General features: G+C 45.7%; 1 protein-coding gene across 1 annotated transcript in view; it reads right to left on the reverse strand.

The window, feature by feature from the left end:
• parp8 (poly (ADP-ribose) polymerase family, member 8) overlaps positions 1-23818 on the reverse strand; it is a 629329-nt gene that overhangs the window by 314025 nt on the left and 291486 nt on the right. Inside the window, exon 6 of the mRNA XM_072497074.1 lies at positions 20066-20143. Coding sequence (XP_072353175.1) covers positions 20066-20143 — 78 coding nt within the window. The remainder of the gene's footprint in view (positions 1-20065; positions 20144-23818) is intronic.

The raw sequence follows: 23818 nt of genomic DNA on the forward strand, positions 1-23818 counted from the left end.
AGGTTCCATTGCTTCCAAAGAACCAGATTAATTTGTAAATTAAACCTAATCTTTATTGTATTGAACCAAAATAAAACTGTGCAAATGCATCAAAATTCTGATTTACCAATTCCCCTTTGGATATTTTCAGTTAATATTAGATGGTTTGAAATCACTATCCTTGTCACATAATTGTCAATGCATATCCTTATCACATTACAAAATATTTTTTATTCATCCTTATCCTACCCTGGAGATTTCTAACAGACCACAAATGTTAAACCTAATCCATGGATGCTTATCAATGCAATTCATTTAACTTTGCCTTTTGCCCTGGGACACCATTTCAACTTCTTGGGCTGAATTTTGTGGCCAATAGCAAAGCAAACAGTGCCCGTAGCTGACCTTGAAGAAAATTGCCCACATAGCTCTTGCAATCTCTGGTGCAGTTTGCCCCTTCCCCAACACAAGTTTAAATCTCCTGCCAAGCGAGGAGGATCTCCGGGCATCAGTAGTGGTGCTGACAACAAACAGGATAAACAGCCAAATGACAGTGAAGTATTCTCACAGAGCGAAAACCAGGTAGGTAAATGCACGTTATCCGTCAGTTTTAATTTAGATTTTCAGACAGCAAAATCAATGATTATGTTTGGGTTTAGATGAAGCTAAAATATCAATACAAACAAAGCTTTAAAAAATATTTTTAAGGAAAGGGATATCTGACACAATAGAGATTCCACAAAGTGTAACTTTTTCAAGGGTTTTACAGCGAGACTAACCACACAGGAGTTTAAGTTTTCAATTCATGGATTTCTCATCCAACAGCTTACTCTAGAACCTAGAACAACTGACCGTAACTTGTAGATTTCTGTTATTTGGTGTACGTGAAGTAATGCTGGTGAATGCTGACAGTTTTGTTGTCATTCGCACCACAAAATCCAAACCCTCTTATTTATAAGTTATGTTTAATATATCGACCAGCCTTTCTTCCTCTCCTGTCATTCTAGATCTTGAATCAGCCCCCAACTAGGGACTAACATGATTCCATAATGTCTGAAATGTGATTGTTTCATGTTTCACTACCAAGTCTGAGCATTGTATTTCAATAGTAATAGCGGATGCTAGCTTTGAGCAGGGATAGATGATTTGATGTCAGTCACAGACAACAGATACTCTGATGAACTGATTAGCATTGGCCCTGAGGAAGGCATGAAACAGACATCAACACTTGAACAGATTGAAGAGAATACTGCTTTTAACTCACCAGCATACTCCCTATGGATAAATATCATGCTTAATGCTTAACAGTGCCTCAATAGTGCAATGTTATTGTCCTGAATGATTTTCACACAACTACTTTGAAGGTTTTGGTGCATAGTCACCATTACAATTATAGGAGCATTCACAGCTTAATGTTCAAATCAGAACCAATATATTTGGGTAGACATTTACTACAGCTCTGGGACCTCAACTTCAGGACCAAATGGGGTTCCGAGTCCACATTTTGTGTAAACAGAGGCAGACTTGCGAATTGGCCACCATTGGGATCACCATCCAAATAAGGATGATGGGTAGGGTGCAGACGTGGCCAGCATCCCTCCAGGAGACGTGGGTACTGCTGAGACAGATCAGAGATTGAGCGGGTGTCTCCATTTTGAGCTGTCCTCTGGCATTCAAATCAAGAATGAAATATCAGAAGGCCCATGTCGGCAGGCCTCTCTGGATGGCCCTGGAACCTTGGGTGTGGCCTTCCCTGCCTGTGGCCCGCTCTCAGGGCCATGAAGCCGTGAGAGGGCCTATAAATATATAAATTGGCTGCCCGTCTCCAGTGGTACAATGTTTGGGAGTGTCTCAAAGGATAAGAAAACCAACCCTCCATCTCTGTGTCCGTAGTGAACATACATAACTGGAATGCAGCTTAATACCTGAATTATGTTTGTAAAACCACACTGAATATTAAACCAAAATGCAAACATATTCTCCTCAATGATGGAAGAGTCCAGCATTGATGTTCAAAAGACAAGACACTAAGCATTCGTAACAATTTTCAACCAAAAGTGCCGAGTTGATGATCCATCTTGGTCTCCTCCAGAGGTCCCATATCACAGATGTTAGTCTTCAGCCAATACGATTCACTCCACATGATATCAAGAAACAGCTCAAGGCACTGGATACTGAAAAGGCTATGGGCCCCAACAATATCTTGACAATAGTGCTGAAGACTTGTACTGCGCCCCTAGCCAAGCTGTTCCAGTACAGCTACAACACTGGCATCTCTCTGGCAATGTGGAAAATTGCCAGGTGTGTCCTGCACACATGAAACAGGATAAATCCAACGCCGACAATTACCACCCTATCAGTCTGCTCTGGACGAAGTCATCAACAGTGCTATCAAGCAGCACTTACTCAGCAATAACCTGCTCACGAATGCTCAGTTTGGGTTCTGCAAGGGTCACTGAGCTCCTGACCTCATTACAGCCTTGGTTCAAACCTGGACAAAAGAGCTGAATGCTAGAGCTGAGGTGAGAGTGACTGCCCTTGACTTCAAGGCAGCATTTGACCGAGTATGGCATCAAGCAGCCCTAGCTAAACTGGAGTCAATTGGAATTGGGAAAAACTTTCCTCTGGTTGGAGTCACAACTGGCACAAAGGAAGATGGTTGTGGTGGTGGGAGGTCAACCATCGCAGCTCCAGGACATCGCTGCAGGAGTTCCTTAGGGTAGTGTCCTGAATGCCCCACAATCAACATCTTCATGGTTACCATTGATCAGAAACTGAACTGGACTCGTCATATTAATACTGTGGCTACCACGGCAGGTCAAAGGCTAGGAATGCTATGGTGAGTAGTTCACCCTCTGGCTCCCCAAATTCAAATACTGCCCACCATCTACAAGGCAGAAGTCAGGAGTGTAATGGAATTCTCTCCACTTGCCTGGATGAATGTAGCTCCAATAACACTCAAGGCGCTCAACACCATTCAAGGACAAAGCAGCCAACTTGATTGTCCCTTTTCCACAAACATTCAAACCCTCTACCACCGACAAATAGTGGCAGCCGTGTGTGTGCCATCTATAAAATGCACTGCAGTAACTCGCCAAGGTTCCTTAGACAGTACCTTCCAAACCCACGACCGCTACCATATTGGGGGCTGGTTTAACACAGTGGGCTAAACAGCTGGCTTGTAATGCAGAACAAGGCCAGCAGCGCGGGTTCAATTCCCATACCAGCCTCCCTGAACAGGCGCCGGAATGTGGCGACTAGGGGCTTTTCACAGTAACTTCATTGAAGCCTACTTGTGACAATAAGCGATTATTATTACCATCTAAATGAACAAGAGCAGCAAATATCCATGAACCATCATCTGGAGGTTTCCCTTCCAAGTCACTCACAACCCTGACTTGGAAATATATCGCCGTTCCTTCACAGTTGCTGGGGCAAAATCCTGGAACTCCCTCCTTCCCAGCACTGTGGGTGTACCTACGCCTCAGGGACTGCAGCGATTCCAGAAGGCAGCTTCTGAAGGCAACTTGGGATGGGCAATAAATGCTGGCCTAACCAGCGATGCCCACATCCCATAAACGAATAAAAAAGAACATATTCTTAATTCATCTGTGCAATTTATTATTATCTCAGATCATCACAACCAGTTAATTGCTTTCGAGCAAAATATGGCTGCCTGTGTTTTCAGTAAATGGACATTCATTGCACTGTCACTGTCTGAAACTAAAAACATGTTTGAGCTTGGAATGTGTGGTATGGTGTTCTTCTATCTAGATCAGAAGATTCAGGCTTTGGACATCATTGACCTCAGTCAGGGCAGACACTTGATCTGGAACCTTCATACAAAGCAGAAAGACTTTAATATATTCAATATGGAGTGCAGATTCCAGAGGGGAAGAATCCTTCTGCTGTATTTCCAATTTCCTGCAGCAAGTTGTTTTAAATAAGCAGTAAACATGCTCTGGAATTGCTGCTCAAATCACTGTGAACCTTTTAGTTGGCCACCCGTTTCCCTTCTCAAGTCGATAGCTGCTGTATCATTATGAATATGTACCCCAGAGGCAGTAGCTTCACCAAGTAAATATCAGCCTTGATTGATCAGAGATTACAGAATTTCTCATTTTTAATTAATTATTTTCCAGACTATTACTTACACCCAAACACTCTTCAATGATCACACTTATCTCAGCTCCATTCTGTCTCCATTGCTTTCCAAATCACACCAGTTCCCAGTTTAATCTCTCACACACCAACTGCCAGCCACCTTTTTGCACATGCAGACACAGGTTTTTACATTGCAGAAATACCATCAATGCTGGATGCTGTTCTCAACATCTTTCTCCTATATATAATCTCCATAAAGCGACCATTAAAGGCTCACATTGCTGACTCATGAGTTGCCCCTGTCTCTGCCTCTTCTATGTAGTGGTGTTCTGCCTAAGGCCACTCCTCTGCTCACTTTCCTCTTCAGTTTCTCGACGGAGCCTTTCATTTTCAATTCCAAGTTGTCCAACATTATCATTTTCTTTCTCTTGGTCCATATTTCTCAAAGCTTCTTGAGATATTCTTATGTTTGAAGAATGCATTCTTTGTTATTACTATTCTAGCTCTGATTTATTTCTGGCAGTTACCATCTTCTTACAAGATGCTTCCAAGTTCTTAAATTATGATACCAGATGCTGCCGTTGACTATTTATCTTCCTCTCTGATTTCCCACAATTCTTCGTCCAATCTTCATAACTTTTGTTGTCTTTACATTCATTTTCGTTCCATTAGCTTCTTATTCCATTCATGGCCAAACTCTAACTTATCCAAATATGTGACTAAATTATATTAACAATTCAGTACACGAGTGTCATGCTGTCTTGATAAAAGACACATTTTGGATTCAGACTTTATAATTGAAAGGGTTTTTCTTAAACTGCAAACTTGGTTATATATCGAATTTTCAAAATGGGTTCCAAATGAAATTGACAGAGTAAACAAAAACAAGAGTGCATATCAGCGAGAGTTAATTTGATTGCTTTATTTATGTTTATTGAAACATTGTTTCCGATAACATATTTCACTTCGAAGTTTTCAATTTGCATATTAGCTGATTATTGAGCGTGATGCACTCCATGTGGTACTGAACAGCTTGTAATCTCAATGTCAGTCTCTGTCCAGTGCACACTGGGTGAATGAGAACTGTTCAGTTCTATGTAACTTGTGCATCAGAAGTGTCAGTTCCAGTACATGTAGGATAAAGGGGAATGATTAACACAAGACTAACACACAAAGAACTAAGGAACCATAGGAGGAGTCATTTAGGCTCACATATCTATTCTAGCTCTTTGTGAGAGAAATTTAAAAATAATCTCTCTTTCCATCCCTCTCGATACAGTGTTTGCTTTAATCACTCTCCGTAGTAAGCATTCCTTGCTCCAACAATTGCCACATGAAGAAATATCCCTGAACCACTTGTCTCATTATTATAATGGCATTGTTATAATAAGGCGCCATCATCGCAGCCACCTGAACTGGAGGAAGTACTGACCCTGATTTTACTGGGTTGCTGGTGGTGGCATATTTTGAGGGGGGCTCAAAGTTGAAGGCTCAGCCAGCAGTTATGAAGGAAGTCATGCCCAGTTGATTTTAACTAACGTGCAACATTTGAATAATTAAGATCGATGACCTGCTCAAAGCTGAGGGGAATGATGTTAAGACCAATCGATATGAGTCGGAACTGAAGTGGCAGCTGGTGGTTGTAGAGTCCTAATGGAACAGGCATTAGGGATAAGTGATGGAACAGTTGGGAGGGAAAGGTTTCCACATGGATGCAAGTGTGGGGATGAAGAGGGAGGACCAGTGCAAGAGATGTCATTGGACTGTGACGTTTGCACCTATGTTAGTGCCTCGTGAGCCTGCAATGCTCATCTTGCCCAACTTCACAGTCAGTGAAGAAAACATGTTGCCAAGTGGGAGTATCATTGAAATAAGCAAATCATGGCCTTGTGGTGGACCGAGATCTTTGTCCATTGGGCACAGCATACACTATGGATGATAGGCTCATTAAACTCCAGTGGGCAAGAAGAACAGACGGAAAGGTAAGGTAAAAGTAATTAATTGGCGGGGTGTAAGTGGGGAGTGAGGCGAGGGGGGAGTGGGCAGTGGAAGAAGCAGTCAAAATATTCCTCTGGGATCTTCATGAATAATGTGGATCATTATCATTGGGGTCTGGTTTCTTGTGTGATCAGTCTTTCTCCTGTTACTACCGTAGCTGCTGCTAGTGCTGAATGAACCAGATCTTGTGTTGTTCCAGGATCCAGTTGTTGTGGTCCACGTTGGGACTAACAACATAGGTAAGACTAGAAAAGAGGACCTGTTTGGGGATTATCAAACACTAGGGACTAAATTAAAGAACAGGTCCTCCAGGGTTATAATCTCTGGATTACTACCCGAGCCACGTGCCAATTGGCATAGGGTTGAGAAAATTAGGGAAGTTAACACGTGGCTAAAGGAGTGGTGCGGGAAAGAGGGATTCCATTTCATGGGGCATTGGCATCAGTACTTGGGCAGGAGGGACCTGTACCGTTGGGACGGTCTTCACCTGAACCATTCTGGGACCAGTGTTCTAGCGAATAGGATAAATAGGTTGGTCACAAGGACTTTAAACTAGCAAGTTGGGGGGAAGGGAAGTGTAAAGCTATGGACAGTATAATGGTTAATGGAGATCAAGGCAGCAGGTTACGTGACAGGTTATTATGTAGAGATATGGGTTCAAAGACAAGGAAAATTAGGAGAAAGGGTAAGAGGAAGAATAATTTGCGAAAAGTTACTGATCAAGGTGTTAGGATTCATAACAAAGACATAAAAAACAGCATAAGTGTACTTGACCTGAATGCTCGTAGTATACGAAATAAGGTAAATGAGTTGATGGCGCAAATCATCGTGAATGACTATGATTTAGTGGCCATTACTGAAACATGGTTAAAAGATGGTCACGACTGGGAGTTAAATATCCAAGGGTATCAGACTATACGAAAGGATAGAATGGACGGTAAGGGCGGTGGTGTAGCTTTGTTGTTTAAGGATGGCATCCGGGTAGTAGTAAGGGATGATATTGGTGCTATGGAGGACAAGGTTGAATCAATTTGGGTGGAAATCAGGAATAGTAAGGTGAAAAGGTCACTGACAGGAGTAGTCTATAGGCCAAATAGTAACAGGATGGTAGGGCAGGCAATAAGCAAAGAAATAACGGATGCATGTAGAAATGGTACAGCGGTTATCATGGGAGATTTTAATCTGCATATCGATTGGTTTAACCAGGTTGGTAAAGGCAGCCTTGAGGAGGAGTTTATAGAATGTGCCCGGGATAATTTCCTGGAACAGTATGTAATGGAACCTACAAGGGAACAAGCGGTCCTAGATCTGGTCCTGTGCAATGAGGCAGGATTGATTAATGATTTCATAGTTCGGGATCCTCTTGGAAGGAGCGACCACAATATGGTAGAATTTAAAATACAGTTGGAGGATGACAAGGTAAAATCAAACAGTAGTGTTTTGTGCTTCAACAAAGGCGATTACAATGGGATGAGAGAAGAACTAGCTAAGGTAGACTGGGAGCAAAGACTTCATGGTGAAGCAGTTGAGGAACAGTGGAGAAACTTCCGAGCGATCTTTCACAGTGTTCAGAAAAGGTTCATACCGACAAAAAAGAAAGACGGTAGAAAGGGGAAAAATCGACCGTGGATATCTAAGGAGGTGAGGGAGAGTATCAAATTGAAGGAAAAAAAATACAAAGTGGCAAAAATTAGTGGGAGACTAGAGGACTGGGAAGAAGTCTTTAGGGGACAACAGAAAGCTACTAAAAAAGCTATAAAGAAGAGTAAGGTAGACTGTGAAAGTAAACTGGCTCAGAACATAAAAGCAGATAGTAAAAGCTTCTACAAATATATAAGACAAAAAAGTGTGGCTAAGGTAAATATTGGTCCTTTGGAAGATGAGAAGGGAGATTTAATAATAGGAGACGGGGAAATGGCTGAGGAGCTGAACAGGTTTTTTGGGTCAGTCTTCACAGTGGAGGACACAAATAACATGCCAGTGACTGATGGAAATAAAGATATGATAGGTGAGGACCTTGAGACGATTGTAATCACTAAGGAGGCAGTATTGGGCAAGCTAATGGGGCGAAAGGTGACAAGTCTCCTGGCCCTGATGGGATGCATCCCAGTGTGTTAAAAGAGATGGCTAGGGAAATTGTAAATGCACTAGTGATAATTTATCAAAATTCACTAGACTCTGGGGTGGTCCCAGAGGATTGGAAAGTAGCAAACGTGACACCACTGTTTAAAAAAGGAGGTCGGCAGAAAGCGGGTAATTATAGGCCGGTAAGCTTAACTTCGGTTGTAGGGAAAATGTTGGAATCTATCATTAAGGAGGGAATAGTGGGGCACCTGGAGGGAAATTGTCCCATTGGGCAGACGCAGCATGGGTTCACAAAGGGTAGGTCGTGTCTGACTAATTTGGTAGAATTGTTTGAGGACGTTACCAGTGCAGTAGATAACGGGGAGCCAATGGCTGTGGTATATCTGGATTTCCAGAAAGCTTTTGACAAGGTGCCACACAAAAGGTTGCTGCATAAACTAAAGATGCATGGCATTGAGGGTAAAGTGGTAGCATGGGTAGAGGATTGGTTAACTAACAGAAAGCAGAGAGTGGGGATAAATGGGTGTTTCTCTGGTTGGCAACCTGTAACTAGTGGGGTCCCTCAAGGATCAGTGTTGGGCCCGCAGTTGTTCACAATTTACATAGACGATTTGGAGTTGGGGACCAAGTGCAATGTGTCAAAGTTTGCAGACGACACTAAGATGAGTGGTAAAGCAAAAAGTGCAGAAAATACCGGAAGTCTGCAGAAGGATTTGGATAGGTTAGGTGAATGGGCTAGGGTCTGGCAGATGGAGTTCAATGTTGCCAAGTGTGAGGCCATCCATTTTGGGAGGAATAACAGCAGAATGGATTATTATTTAAACGGTAAGATGTTAAAATATGCTGCTGTGCAGAGGGACCTGGGTGTGCTGGTGTACGAGTCGCAAAAAGTTGGTGTGCAGGTGCAACAGGTGATTAAGAAGGCTAATCGAGTTTTGTCTTTCGTTGCTAGAGGGATGGAGTTCAAGACTAGGGAGGTTATGCTGCAATTGTATAGGGTGTTGGTGAGGCCGCATCTGGAGTATTGTGTTCAGTTTTGGTCTCCTTACCTGAGAAAGGACATATTGGCACTGGAGGGAGTGCAGAGGAGATTCACTAGGTTGATCCCAGAGTTGAGGGGATTAGATTATGACGAGAGGTTGAGTAGACTGGGATTGTACTCATTGGAGTTTAGAAGGATGCGGGGGGATCTTATTGAAACAAATAAAATTATGAAGGGAATAGATAGGATAGATGCGGGCAGGTTGTTTCCACTGGTCGGGGAAAGCAGAACTAGGGGGCATAGCCTCAAAATAAGGGGAGGTAGATTTAGGACGGAGTGTAGGAGGAACTTCTTCACCCAAAGGGTTGTGAATCTCTGGAGTTCCTTGCCCAGTGAAGCAGTTGAGGCTCCTTCTTTAAACTTTTTAAAGAAAAAGATAGATACCTTTCTAAAGAATAAAGGGATTCGGGGATATGGTGTACGGGCCGGAGAGTGGAGCTGAGTCCACAAAGATCAGCCATGATATCATTAAATGGCGGAGCAGGCTCGAGGGGCCAGATGGCCTACTCCTGTTCCTAGTTCTTATGTTCTTATGTTCTTATCTCAGCTTGAAATCCTACTTGTTGGATCATAATCCTTTTATTTGCATTGTATAAAACCAGGAGGCTGAGCTACTGAACACAAAAGCACAGGACTTTCAAAATTTGTATTATTAAACTTTTTTAAGAGGGGGAAAAAAACTAACACATAATATAAAAGATACACAGCTAGACAATCTGACAAAATAACCCTCAAAATGCTTTATTAAAGGTACACAATAAAACGAGCTTTTTGGCAATAGCCCTTATAAATTCTTAACCACAACATCCAGGAATATAAAATAGGAAATAGGAAATTGCTTCAATTGTTAAACAGAAATACAACCCATGACTCCCCAGAGCTATTCCACGCTGATGTGGTTTTTCCAAAAGGAGATTCAAAGCACATTGTGTCTCAGGATAAATATTCTTCAATTAAATATCTTTCACAGCTTTTCAGCACACTTCAAAACACAGGAGCTGGCTTTCAATGGAACTGCCCACCCATAGCTACTCACTATAGCTGAAACCCTGTTGACGTGAATACCCTTTTCACCTCTTTCATCTTAGTTCTACATTGTCTTCAAATATTGTTTTGAAAATTCAGTTTCCCAAATGTTAAAACTTGGAATGATCCTGTTTTATCTATATTGCGAGTCAATAAAATGTTAAAAACCTGCCCCTGTTTCATCAGTGTTATACGTTTTAGTTACCGTTGTATAAAGAGTCAATAGTCCTGTTCCTTTTCACCAAACACCATTTATTTCACTTCCACAACCTCTGCACAAAACTCTTAACAACACACCACCTGGCACAAGGGCCACCTGAAGCCCCTTTACATATCAGTGTCAATCATTAGATACTTCAACTAAATGAGACAACTAATTGTAATGTCTCTTAATGCATTACTTAACTCTTAACCCTTTAGTTAACAATCAGGAATCTCCTGTAAAATGCAAATGTTCCTTGTGACCTTTGACACATCTTTGAAATACAGTGGGTGCAATTTAACAAAAAGAAAACAACGCCATGATTTAATGGTCTCGCCTTGCCTGGCGAGAATCCGTGCGAGCGGGTTCGATCGCGGGAGTGGCCTAAATCAAGAACTTTGCCAGTCACCAAGTGGTTTGTGATCAAATCGGCTTGCTCCTGTTGACGGATTCCGGAACTCGCAGAGGCACAGCGAGAAAATAATAATCACCAATTAAGACGAATCTCCATATAATTAACGAGATGGTCACCCAATCTAACAGCCTCTTGCGATCAAACGGGCTCACCTGCGCGAGGTTTGCGAGCAAGGATTTGTACTGGTCCACACAAACAAGGACCAGGCAGAACAGCACTTGGGATTCCTGCCAGGCTGTTAGAGGCCCCTGAGTGGTCAGGGACAGGGCAGCGTAGCACCCTGCTCTCTCCCTGGAAACTTGGCATCTTGGCATTGCCCAGCTGGCACCTTGGCACTGCCATGTTGGCACTGCCAAGGTAATAGGGTGGCACTGCCAGGCTGGCAGGAGCACTGATAGGGTTACAGGGTGTCTGTGCCAGGGTGGTACTGGCAAGTGTCCAGGCCTGGGGGGAGTGATGCGCATGAGAGGAAGGATGCGGGGGAGTATGGAGGGTGAGGATTGACAAGCAGAATGTTGGGGGGTGCAGGATGGGAGTCCCGGAAAGGGGGAGGCTGAAAGGATGCGCGGCAGAGTCTAAGAAGCGGGACCCTCAGCGACCCCATGGCGGGGGTTCCTCATGGGTGGTGGGGGTGTGGTCTGGGATAATGCCTATCTGTTTGGGGGGTGACACCGCCTGAGGGTAGGCGTTGTGGGGGACCCTCCAGCTCACTCAGAGATCAGAGCCATCCATCCAAAATGGCGGCACAATCTCTGAGGAGCCGGTCACGCCAGTGAGTTTAGCTCCCCAGTGCTGAAAGTAATTCAAAGTGTGGGCTCATCCAGAGGGAACATGCTAGCGTCCAAAAAAGCCACTTTGTGCTGTACTATAGCGGCCAGGAACTCACCAATGCAGCCGTCGAAGTGCTCGCGGGAAACCATGCTCACTACGGCACTTAGAACTTGTCCCGTTGCGCCCAGAGTCCCGTTTTGGGTGGGATTAGCCCAATCGCTATCAAATGACCTCACAATCGAGCTACACTCACCAGTGCAGGAAGAGATGGGGCCCCAATCCCCCGATCCCCCAACCCCCCAGCGTGGCTCTCAGACTCCCCAAAATGAAATGAAATAAAATGAAAATTGCTTCTTGTCACAAGTAGGCTTCAAATGAAGTTACTGTGAAAATCCCCTAGTCGCCACATTCCGGCGCCTGTTCGGGGAGGCTGATACAGGAATTGAACCCGCGCTGCTGGCCTGCTTTCGTCTGCTTTAAAAAACAGCTGTTTAGCCCTGTGCTAAACCAGCCCCTTGCACTCAAACTAACCTGTTGGTGGGTCCTCGAGGCCCTCCCAGACCCCACATCATACAGGCAGGGAACCCCTGGGCCTGATCCCCAGTATGGACAAAAAGGACACCTTGGCACTATTAGCTTCGCACCCTGGCAGTGTCGTTTCCAGCCTGGCAGTGCCATCTGGACACCTTGGTAATGCCAGGCTAGCACACAGGTGGCACTGCCAGGGTGCCCAAGTGGCACTGTCAGGGTGCCAGACTGGCAGTGCCCCAGTGCCTGGGTAGCATCAGCAGTGTCAGGGTGCCACCCTGCCCAGATTCCAAACATCCAGGGCGTCTGATCATCTTGGAGAACTCCACATTCCGTTCCGCCTGGTTCCCTTTTGTGGGGACCAGTGCTAAATGGCCCCCGGCTGTGATCTCCTTGGTGAGGCCGATAGATTCTGGGGGCTGGTTAGATCAGCCATAGGCATAGTTAACTGAGAAGTCTGAGTTTCGCGCATTGTGGTGGGATCCAGGTCGGAACGTCTCGCGAGATCTTGTTAGATTCCGCGGCACGTAACAACCAAAGGGAATCCAGACGAGGCCTCTCGCAGAGTCTACCGGCCCCATCGTATCCTGTCTTGTCCTGATTCCGGTGGGACATGGCCACTAAATCGTGCCTAACAGCTACACATCAATTTCAACACTTATCCATAAATGCAAATGAGGTTAGCACTATTGCTTCACAGAGCCAAGGTTCAAGGTTCGATTACCGCCTGGGTCACTGTCAGTGCAGAGTCTGCATGATCTCCCCGTGTCTGCGTGGGTTCCTCCGGGTGCTCTGGTTTCGTCCCACAAGTCCCTAAAGACTTGGATTAAATGAATTGGACATTCTGAATTCTCCCTCAGTGTACCCGAACAGGTGCCAGAATGTGGCGACTAGGGGCTTTCCACAGTAACTTCATTGCAGTGTTAATGTAAGTCTACTTGTGACAAGAAAGATTATTATTATGAAAACGACTTTATTTATATGTTGAAACTCACCATAAAATCTCATCACAAAATACAACAAGATAACCCTTTTAATCTTTCATCCCTTGGAATCCAAAGACCATCCGACTCCTTTGATTAACCTTGGACACACACAGGCATAGCTTTACCCTTACCTACAGAAGTATAAATATATACACATATATCACACTCCCCTAGCCCTCTTTTTTTAGCCATTGGCTCCTTTCCTGAGCTATTTTACTGTTATAGGCTTGGAGGATCTGTCTGCACTGGCAAATGCCATTTGAAGAATGAGGAGTCATCAAATTTAGAATTTTAATTTTTGTTTATCCTTTCAGGGGATGTGAGTGTTGCTTGAAAGGCCAGCATTTCTTGCCCAAATACTAATAATAATCTTTCTTGTCACAAGTAGGCTTACATTGACACTGCAATGAAGTTATTGTGAAAAGCCCCTCGTCGCCACATTCTGGCGCCTGTTCGGGTACACAGAGGGAGAATTTAGAATGTCCAATTCACCTAACTGCACGTCTTTTGGGACTTGTGGGAGGAAACCAGAGCACCCGGAGGAAACCCACGCAGACACGGGGAGAACGTGCAGACTCCGCACAGACAGTGAACCATGCCGGGAATCGAACCTGGAAATCTAGCGCTGTGATGCAACAGTGCTAACCACTGTGCTACCGTGCATTTGCAGAAATAAAGACTAAGTGCATTTTAAAAATATGTCTGACTTCTTAAACCTCTGCAATCAACCTGGTGTTGGAACATCTACTGTGCTAATAGGATGGGAGTTCCAAGATTTTGACCCAGGGAACATGAAGGAAGGACAATATAGTTCCAATTCAGGATGGTACATGGCTTGGAGGGTAACTTGCAAGTGCTGGTCTTCCATGCAGCTACTGCTCTTCTCCTGTGTGGTACAGTACATGTATTTGGAATGTGTAGTCAAAAAGGAGCTTCAGAGTTTTGCTGCTATGCATCTTGTATATAGTACATACTGCCTCTGTTATGCATTGGTGGTGGAGGGAATAAATGGTGGATGGGGTGCTAATCAAGAGATCAGTTAGCTCAGTTAGCTAGATGGCTGTTTGTGATTTGGAGCGATGCCAACAGCACAGGTTCAACTCCTGTACCGGCTGATGTTATTCATAAAGTTCCTGCTTTGTCAACCTCATCCCTCGCCTGAGGTGTGGTGACCCTCAGGTTAAATCACCACCAGTCAGCTCTCAAAGGGGAGAGCAACCTATGGTCCTCTGGGACTGTGGAGACATTTACATTTTACACTTACAATCAAGCAGGCTGCTTTGTCTTGGACGAACAAGGTCGATGAGTGAAGGGCACAGGTAGACGCATGGCAGAAGGATGTCATTGCTATAATGGAAACCTGTTTTGAAGTGGGGCAAGATTGGCAGCTCAATACCCCTGGTTACAGAGTCTTCAATTCTCTGGATTGCTTCCAATGCCACATGTTACTGAAGGTAAGAACAGGAGAACATGGCAGACAAATGCATGGCTAAATAATTGATGCAGGGGTCAGGGATTCAGATTCTTAGATCACTGGGATCTTTCTGGGGCAGAGGTGACCTCTTTGAGAGGGTTGGGTTGCATCTGAACTCGAGGGGGACCAATATCCTGGGGGGGCAGATTTGCCAGTGCTACAAAGGAGGGTTTAAACTAGATTGGCAGGGGGTGGGATCCTCAGCAGCAGGGAAGCAAATGAGGGGCTGAAAGGAGATGCAATACTCAGCAACGGCAAGCTGAATAGACATGATAGGCAGGAGCATGGCAGGGAGCAGGGAAAACCTGTTGGGTTAAATTGCATCTATTTCAATGCAAGAGGGCTAACAGGTAAGGCTGATGAACCCAGGACAGGGATACGTACTTGGGACGGGGATGTTATAGCCAGAACTAAAACATGGCTAAGGGAGGGACAGGACTCGCAGCTTAATGTTCCAGGGTTTTAGGTGCTTTAGATGTGGAGGAAAGAGAGTAGGAGTAGTTGCATTTTTGATTAAGGGGAGCATCACAGTAGTATCAGAGGGATCATCCAGTGATGTTTTGTGGGTGGAACTAAGAAATAAGAATGGCATGATGACCTTATTGGGGTCGTACTATAGGCTGCCAAATAGTCAACGGGAATTAGAAGAACAAATATGCAGGGAGATTGGGGACACTTGCAGGAGTAACCGGGTTACATGCAGAGGATTTTAATTTCCCTAACATAGACTGGGACTGCCATTGTGTTACAGGCTTCAATGGGGTGGAATTTGTTGAGTGTGTTCAGGAAAGTTTTCTCAGGCAGTATATGGAGGGTCCTACTCAGGAAAGGGCAAAACTTGACATCCTCTTAGGAAATAGTAGGGGTAGGAAATAGGGCAGGGCAAGTGACTGAGGTGACGGTGAGGGACCATTTTGGGAACAGTGACCATGAACGAAATTCTCCGGAAACGGCGCGATGTCCGCCGACTGGCGCCCAAAACGGCGCAAATCAGACGGGCATCGCGCCGCCCCAAAGGTGCGGAATGCTCCGCATCTTTGGGGGCCGAGCCCCAACATTGAGGGGCTAGGTCGGCGGCGGACGAATTTCCGCCCCGCCAGCTGGCGGAAAAGGCCTTTGGTGCCCCGCCAGCTGGCGCGGAAATGACATCTCCGGGCGGCCAAAGCGCGGGAGCGTCAGCAGCCGCTGACAGCTTCCCACGCATGCGCAGTGGAGGGAGTCTCTTCTGCCTCCGCCATGGTGGAGACCGTGGCAGAGGCGGAAGGGAAAGAGTGCCCCCACGGCACAGGCCCGCCCGTGGATCGGTGGGCCCCGATCGCGGGCCAGGCCACCGTGGGGGCACCCCCTGGGGCCAGATTGCCCCGAGCCCCCCCCAGGACCCCAGAGCCCGCCCGCGCCACCTTGTCCTACCGGTAAGGTAGGTGGTTTAATTTACGCCGGCGAGACAGGCATTTTAGCGGCGGGACTTCGGCCCATCCGGGCCGGAGAATCGTGTGGGGGGGCCGCCAACCGGCGCGGCGCAATTCCCACCCCCGCAGGATCTCCGGTGCCGGAGACTTCGGCAACCGGCGGGGGCGGGATTCACGCCAGCCCCCGGCGATGCCGGGTCGGAGAATCTCACCCCATAGTTCTATTAATTATAAAATCAATTTGGAAAGGGACAAAACTGGTCCACAGGTGCAAGTTCCAAATTGGGGCAATGCAAATTTTGATGGAATTAGACTGGAGCTTGAAGGGTTGATTGGAATAGCTTGTTTGAGGGTAAAGGGGGCTCTGGCAAATGGGAGGCCTTTAAAAGTGAAACAGCTAGAGTTCAGGGTTTATATGTTCCTGTTAGGTTGAAGGACAGGGCTGGCAGGAGTAGGGAATCCTGGATGACAAGACATATTGAGGTTTTGGCCTGGAAATTCTGTGATAGAGTGGGAGATAAAAAAGGATGGGGAGTAGCACTAATGATTAAATAATCAATTCCAGTTGTGAGAAGGGACAATATACTAAATAGGACAACAAAAAAGGCTTTATGGGTGAGATTAGAAATAAAAAAGGGCAGTCACACCACTGGGAGCATACTATAGACCCCCAAATAACGAAAGGGTGATAGAAGAACAAATATGTCGGCAAAGTTCTGCCAGTAAGAACAAGAGGCAACAATAGTAAGAGACTTTAACTATCCTAATATCAACTGGGATTTAAACAATATAAGGGGGACTGAGGGACAGAAATTCATGCAGTATGTCCAGGAAATGTTTTTCAATCCATTAGCGACAAACCCAATGAGAGAAGATGCAATTCTAAACCTAGTCTTGTGGAAAGAAGAAGGGCAAGTGGGTGAAGTGACAGTCAGTGACCATATCGGGATAGTGATCACAATTCAGTTCGATTTAGTATTACCATGGAAAAGGACAGAGATAAATCAGGAGTAAAAGTTTTGACTGAGGGAAGGCAGATTTTGGAGGAATTAGAAGGGACTTGGCTGAGATGGACTGGCCAACACAGCTATAATGGACACTGTAGATCGCATAGAGGAGGATAGGAAGTGCAGGGACATGGGGAGCACGATTGGGAAATTTACAGGCGACACAAAGATTGACCGAGTGATGGGTAGTGTAGAGGATGGTAATAATCCCCAAATGATATAGTTGGGTTGGTGGAGTGGGCGGTAAAGTGGCAGATGAATTTTAACACAGAGAAGTGCAAGGTCATGCATTTCGGGGGAGCAAACAGTTATAAGGAGTACACAATACATGGGAATATACTAAGAGGGTTGGATGAAGTGAGAGATCTTGGCATACAAGTATATAGGTCCCTAAAGGCAGCAGTTCAAATGGACAAAGTTGTAAAGAAGGTATATGGAATGCTCTCCTTCATTAACAGAGGTACAGAATATAAAGATAAAGATATAATCTTGGAATTGTGTAAAACACTGGTGAGGCCACAACTGGAACATTATGTGCTGGTGTTCTGGTCACCACATTGCAGGAAGGGAGTAATTGCTCTGGAGAGAGCGCAGAGGAGGTTTACGAGAATGTTGCCGGGGCTAGAAAAGTGTAGCTCCGAGGATAGATTGGGTAGGTTGGGGTTATTTCCTTGGAACAAAGAAGCCTGAGGAGTGACTTAATTAAGGTGTACAAAAGTATGAGGGGAAGAGAGAGAGTAGACAGGGTGAAATTGTTTCCCTTGGTGGAGAATTCTAGAACCAGGGGACATAGATTCAAGATAAGTGGCAGAGATGTAGAGGCTACAAAAGGAAGATCATTTTATGCAGAGGGTAGTGGGTGTCTGGAATTCGCTGCCCAAGTTGGGTGTTGGAAGCAGAGACTCTAAACTCTTTTAAAAAGTACCTGGATCTACACCTTACTGTGAGCTACAGGGCTATGGGCTGGGTAGAGGAAGGTGAGATTAGAAAGGGCGCCTCGTGACCTTGGGCTGGCATGGACCAGCTGGCTTGAATGGACTCCTTCTATGCTATAACTTTTCTATGGTCGTGGGGTGCAGAATTTGAGCATTGTTAGCTGCACTCATCCAGGCAAGTGGAGAATATTTTATCACAGTCCTGGTTTGTGCTTTGTAGCAGGATGGACACGCTTTGGGAATGGAAGTGAATTACTCATCTTAGAATTCCCAGCCTTGGACCTGTTCTTAGCCACATTATTTATATGGCTGGTCCAGTTCAGGTTCTGGTCAATGATGAACCCCATGATTTTTATAATGGGAGAATTTAACAATGGTCATGTCATTGAATGTCAAGGGGAGATGATTGGATTCTCTCGTGTTGGAGATGGTCATTGCCTGGCACTTGTGCGACATGATTGTTACTTGTCACTTGTCTGCATAAGCCTGGATATTGTCCAGGTCTTGCTGCATTTGGACATGGACTGCTTCAGTATCTCAGTAGTCACAAATGGTGCTGAACATTGTGCAATTATCAGCGAACATACCCATTTCTGACCTTATGATGGAAGGAAGGTTGTTGATGAAGCAGCTGAAGATGATTGGGCCTAGGACTGAAAGAACCTCTGCAGCAATGTCCAGGGACTGAGATAATTAATCAATATTTATTTATTTAAGCCTGAACAGAAATTTAAATTTTCAATTTATGAATATGTTTTTTAATTTCATGCCAATTGATTTTAAAAGTGATAGTTTTACTGTTACATAGTTACATAAAGTGACTGATTATTTCAATATTTTTTCTGTAACATTTTATAAATCATCTACTCCATATTTTACTCAACACCATTAATATTTTAGTATTCTATCAAATCATATTTGGTTAACCGTCAATTCAATGTTTCTTAATTATAGATCGAATCTTTCAATATTAAATTACTTCAGAACACTTCAAATTAATTACTGGGTTTGAGAGAACAAGGTATTGTAGGCCTGTCATACATGAAACAAACTATAGCTTCAGGCACAATACAAGATGATGAATGACAATTACACTAACAGGACAGTACAAGGGAACCTGGTTTGATTCTGACCATGGGTGACTGGCTGTGTGGAGTTTGCACTTTCTCCCTTGTCTGAGTATGTTTCCTCCGATTGCTCCGGTTTTCTCCCAAAGTCCAAAGATGTGCCGGTTAGGTGGATTAGCCATGCTACATTGCCCTTAAGTATCCAAAAGATTAGGTGGGGTTACAGGAATAGGGTGGGGGGATGGGCCTAGGTAGGATGCTCTTTTGGAGGGTCGATGCAGACACGATGGGCCGAATTGCCTCCTTCTGCACTTTATTGATTCTATGACATCAAGATTGACTATGTTCTGGGCATGGACAGGGCAGGATCACAGGATATAATTGGAAATGTTACTTTTCTAGGTCATTTACCATTACCTGCCCAGTGCTAAACAGGTTCAAACAGATAATAATTGGCCCTTTTCAAAACACCAAGTACATTTCCTCACTTTAATGGAACATACTTGAAAGTAAAGTCTACAAAGCTGGGGTAATAAATAGATTGTTCACGAGTTCTCTGCCCAAATCAATGGCAATTATTTGTCTAACCACGGTGCATACCATCCATTTTTAAGTATGGGGGGGGTAAGAAGGCTGACCCTGAGTCTACCTCAGCCAGAATGGGGATTGAACCCTGTGCTGTTAGAGTTAATTTGGTCCACATGCTAGCCATCCAGCCGACTGAGCTAACTGACCCCACGAGATACATGTGAACAAAATATCTGCTTCTGTCGATTAATGGCTGGAATCCACTTTCAGGTGTCAGTCTTTGATCTTAATCACACAATGTCTATAAAATGCTCATTTTTGTCATTTCTCCTGTATATATAAAATGATCTTTAAAAAAGTACCAGCTCCAATTCCTGTTGGAGCTCGTCTCCGCATCAAAGCAAATGAATGGATTTCCCTATTTATCTAATGTGCATTCCACTGTTTTTCCTTCATAAATTCCTGGATATCCCAGCTGGTGATCAATGAATCACAGGAAATTTGCTCACCTGACCCACGTAATAAAATTCTTCCGAATCATTGTCTCCTTCTGAATCCTCTTCTATTGTACAGTTGTGTCTGGACTCCTAAACACAGAACCAACAATGCAGTCAGTGTGATACTAAAACTGGAGGAATATGTTGCTTGTTATCAGGATGTTTTATGAAAACCAAACAGCAAAATAAAAATGGTTTTCACAGACGTTCCAGTGTCAGGCAGCCGGAGACCAAACCATAGCTTACATTCAAAGACTGTCACCATTATAACCAATCCACCTCACAGTGGAACAACATTTACAGCATTATGTAGGTATTTGGGCACCCGCAGAGATGTGCCTGGGAGAAAACAGTACAAAGCTAAGTTAGATTAGGAAACTACCTTAAAAGATATGGGGCGAAATTCTCCGGTATCGGCGTGATGTCCGCCGACTGGCGCTCAAAATGGCGCAAATCAGTCGGGCATCGCGCCGCCCCAAAGGTGCGGAATGCACCGCATCTTTGGGGGCCGAGCCCCAACCTTAAGGGGCTAGGCCCGCGCCGGACGAATTTCTGCCCCACCAGCTGGCGGAAAAGGCCTTTGGTGCCCCGCCAGCTGGCGCGGAAATGACATCTCCGGGCGGCGCATGCGCGGGAGCGTTAGCGGCCGCTGACGGCATTCCCGCGCATGCGCAGTGGAGGGAGCCCTTCCGCCTCCGCCATGGTGGAGGCCGTAGCGGAGGCGGAAGGGAAAGAGTGCCCTCACGGCATAGGCCCGCCCGCGGATTGGTGGGCCCCGATCGCAGGCCAGCCCACCGTGGGGCAACCCCCCGGGGCCAGATCGCCCCGCGCCCCCCCCAGGACCCCGGAGCCCGCCCGCACCGCCTTGTCCCTCCGGTAAGGTAGGTGGTTTAATCTACGCCGGATGGACAGGCATTTTAGCAGCGGGACTTCGGCCCATCCGGGCCGGAGAATCGCGCGGGAAGGCCTGCCAACCGGCGCGGCGCGATTCCCGCCCCCGCCGAATATCCGGTGCCGGAGAATTCAGCAACCGGCGGGGGCGGGATTCACGCCAGCCCCCGGCGATTCTCCGACCCGGCGGGGGTCGGAGAATCTCGCCCATCATGGCAAACAAGCATTTAAAGTGTTAATTTGCAAAGAACATGCATTCCCTGAAGGGCCAAATCATGCAGAAAAAGTGGTCCAACCATGGCTAAAGGGCATAATCTAAGCAAATTGGAACAGAATCCCATGACGAGCAGGTTTAGCCGATGTTTCCCGACGCTCAAAGCACTGAGAAAACCCACGCTATCAATCCAGGACTCAGTTTCAATTCGGGGCCTCAGTGGGGAATGCCCTGCCGAGGCTGCACTTTGCACCATTTCCTGCACGCCTCAGTGCAGGAAAAGATCGGGGTATTATATTTAAATGGCATCCTGATCTATTGACCTCTCTCCCCTCGGCATGACCCCCAAAACCTCCAAAGGTCCGGCTCACCTATAAGGGGATTCTCAGGCCACCCTCCCTCACAAGAGCAGGGCACCCCCAGGCCCATCCCCCCCCATAGGAAACATGCCAGCCTAGCACCTTGGCAATGCCAAACTGGCAGTGCCAAGATGCCTGGGTGGCATCAGCAGTGCCAGGGCGCCACCCTGCTCAGGGGTCAACCAACTGTGGGCCTTCTATCCCCTGGGAGACACCTGCAAGTGCAATTCCATCTGGTCCCTATTTGTGGGGCCCAATACTGAACGGATTTCGCCTGAGGTCTCTGAGGCCAAGGGGTTAGATCCCAACACCTCGGGTAGATCAGGTGGGCACATTTTAGAGTGAGACTAGCTGTCTCACTCTAATAATCAGATTTGCGAAATAGTGAATGGGCAGGATTCAGATTGCGGCGTTTCGCGAGATCGCACAATGTGGCCAGCTGGGTAGATTCTGGTAGAAAAAAGGAAGATGTTTATGATGTCGCCAGGAAGAGTGTCAATTCTGAGAATTGGGAGGATTTTAGAATTCAGCAAAGAATAATCAAGATACTGAAAAGGAAAAAGAAAAGGATCTGAGAGTAGATTAGCAAGAACCATAACATCCCTGAAGTGCAGAAGGAGGCCATTCAGCCCATCGAGTCTGCACCAACCCTCCGAAAAAGTACCCTACCGAAGCCCACTGCCCCACCCTATCCCCGTAACTCCACCTAAACTTTGGATGCAAAGGGGTAATTTATTATGGCCAATCCACCTAACATGCGCATCATTTGACTGTGGGAGGAAACTGGAGCAGTCGGAGGAAACCACGTGCCGAGAATGATCCCGCTATTAAATAGGACTCTGCTTCATTTCAGGGGCTCGGCGAGGTATGCCCCGCTAAGGTCGTACTTAATCCCATTTCCTGCACTAACTCCACTCGCTAGTTCAGGAAGAGATCGGGCTGCCATTTCTGATCTCTAAACATCCCCACCCTAGCCTCCAGACCCCTTCAACTTGCATTTACATAGTACCTTTCAAACTCTGAGTACATCCAAATATGTTTTATGACCAATTAGGTACTTTTCAAGTATACTAACTGTACTAATGTAGGAAATGTGGCAACCAATTAACACGTAGCAAGATTCCACTTTCAGTGCTACGTTAATGACCAGATGATCTGTCTATTTCAAATGAGGTTGAGAGATATGCATTGGCCAGAACACTGGGACTATCTCTTTTGCTCTTCAGAGAGTGTCGAAGGATCTTTAACATCCACCTGAGACAGCAGAGGTCTCAGCTTAACGTCTCATCCAAAAGATGGCACCTCCAAAATTACATGCTCCCTCAATCCTGCACTAGCATTTCAGCTTCGATTTTTATACTGAAGTCTCAAGAGTTGGACCAGAGCCCACAACTTTCTGACTTAAGAGGTGGAAGTGCTGCTGACTGAGCCAAGGGTCAGGATCCATAATGTATCCACAATGTACCGTGGGCAGCACGGTAGCACAAGTGGCTAGCACTGTGGCTTCACAGCGCCAGGGTTGCAGGTTCGATTCCTTGCTGGGTCACTGTCTGTGCGGAGTCTGCACATTCTCCCCGTGTCTGCGTGGGTTTCCTCCGGGTGCTCTGGTTTCCTCCCACAGTCCAAAGATGTGCAGGTTAGCTGGATTGGCCATGATAAATTGCCCTTCGTGACCAAAAAGTTTAGGTTGGGTTATGGGGATAGGGTGGAAGTGAGGGCTTAAGTGGGTCGGTGCAGACCCACCGATGGGCCAAGTGGCCTCTTTTTATGTTCTATGTAACTTGTGACAAGGACATTTATTTAAATCTTTGGCGAAATTTAATATCTGAAAGAACAACCATAAATTTCCAGCCCATCACCATCCATGCCTGGGTTCTCCCGTAGCGGAGGCGTCTCTCCGTTGGCCGCTAACGGGATCTTCTGGTCCCGCTGAAGTCACTGGCAAGTTGTATAGCTCACCTTCCGGCAGCACCGGAAGACCCCTCCAGCAGGAAGACCAGAAAAACCCGCCAAATGAGATGACACACTTGTAAAATTTAATTTTCAGATTAAGTGAAATTGTTAGGCAGTGATTATCACCTGGACCTTCACGTGCTCCTGAATGGACAAACCCTATTTTTTTAATATGCTTTTAGTTAACGTCTATTACCTAAGCACTGCAAATGGACTACCTTCCATCTTTTTAAAGAGGCAGAGACTTTCAGCAAAATATTCTCAAGCAAAAGTTTAGAACGAGAGGGCAAGTCAAACTTCCTGACTCCTGCATTTTACTGTGTATGAGCAGATGGTGGAAGTTGCTGC

Source organism: Scyliorhinus torazame, chromosome 3, assembly GCF_047496885.1.
Source record: "Scyliorhinus torazame isolate Kashiwa2021f chromosome 3, sScyTor2.1, whole genome shotgun sequence".
Classification (NCBI taxonomy): Eukaryota; Metazoa; Chordata; class Chondrichthyes; order Carcharhiniformes; family Scyliorhinidae; genus Scyliorhinus; species Scyliorhinus torazame.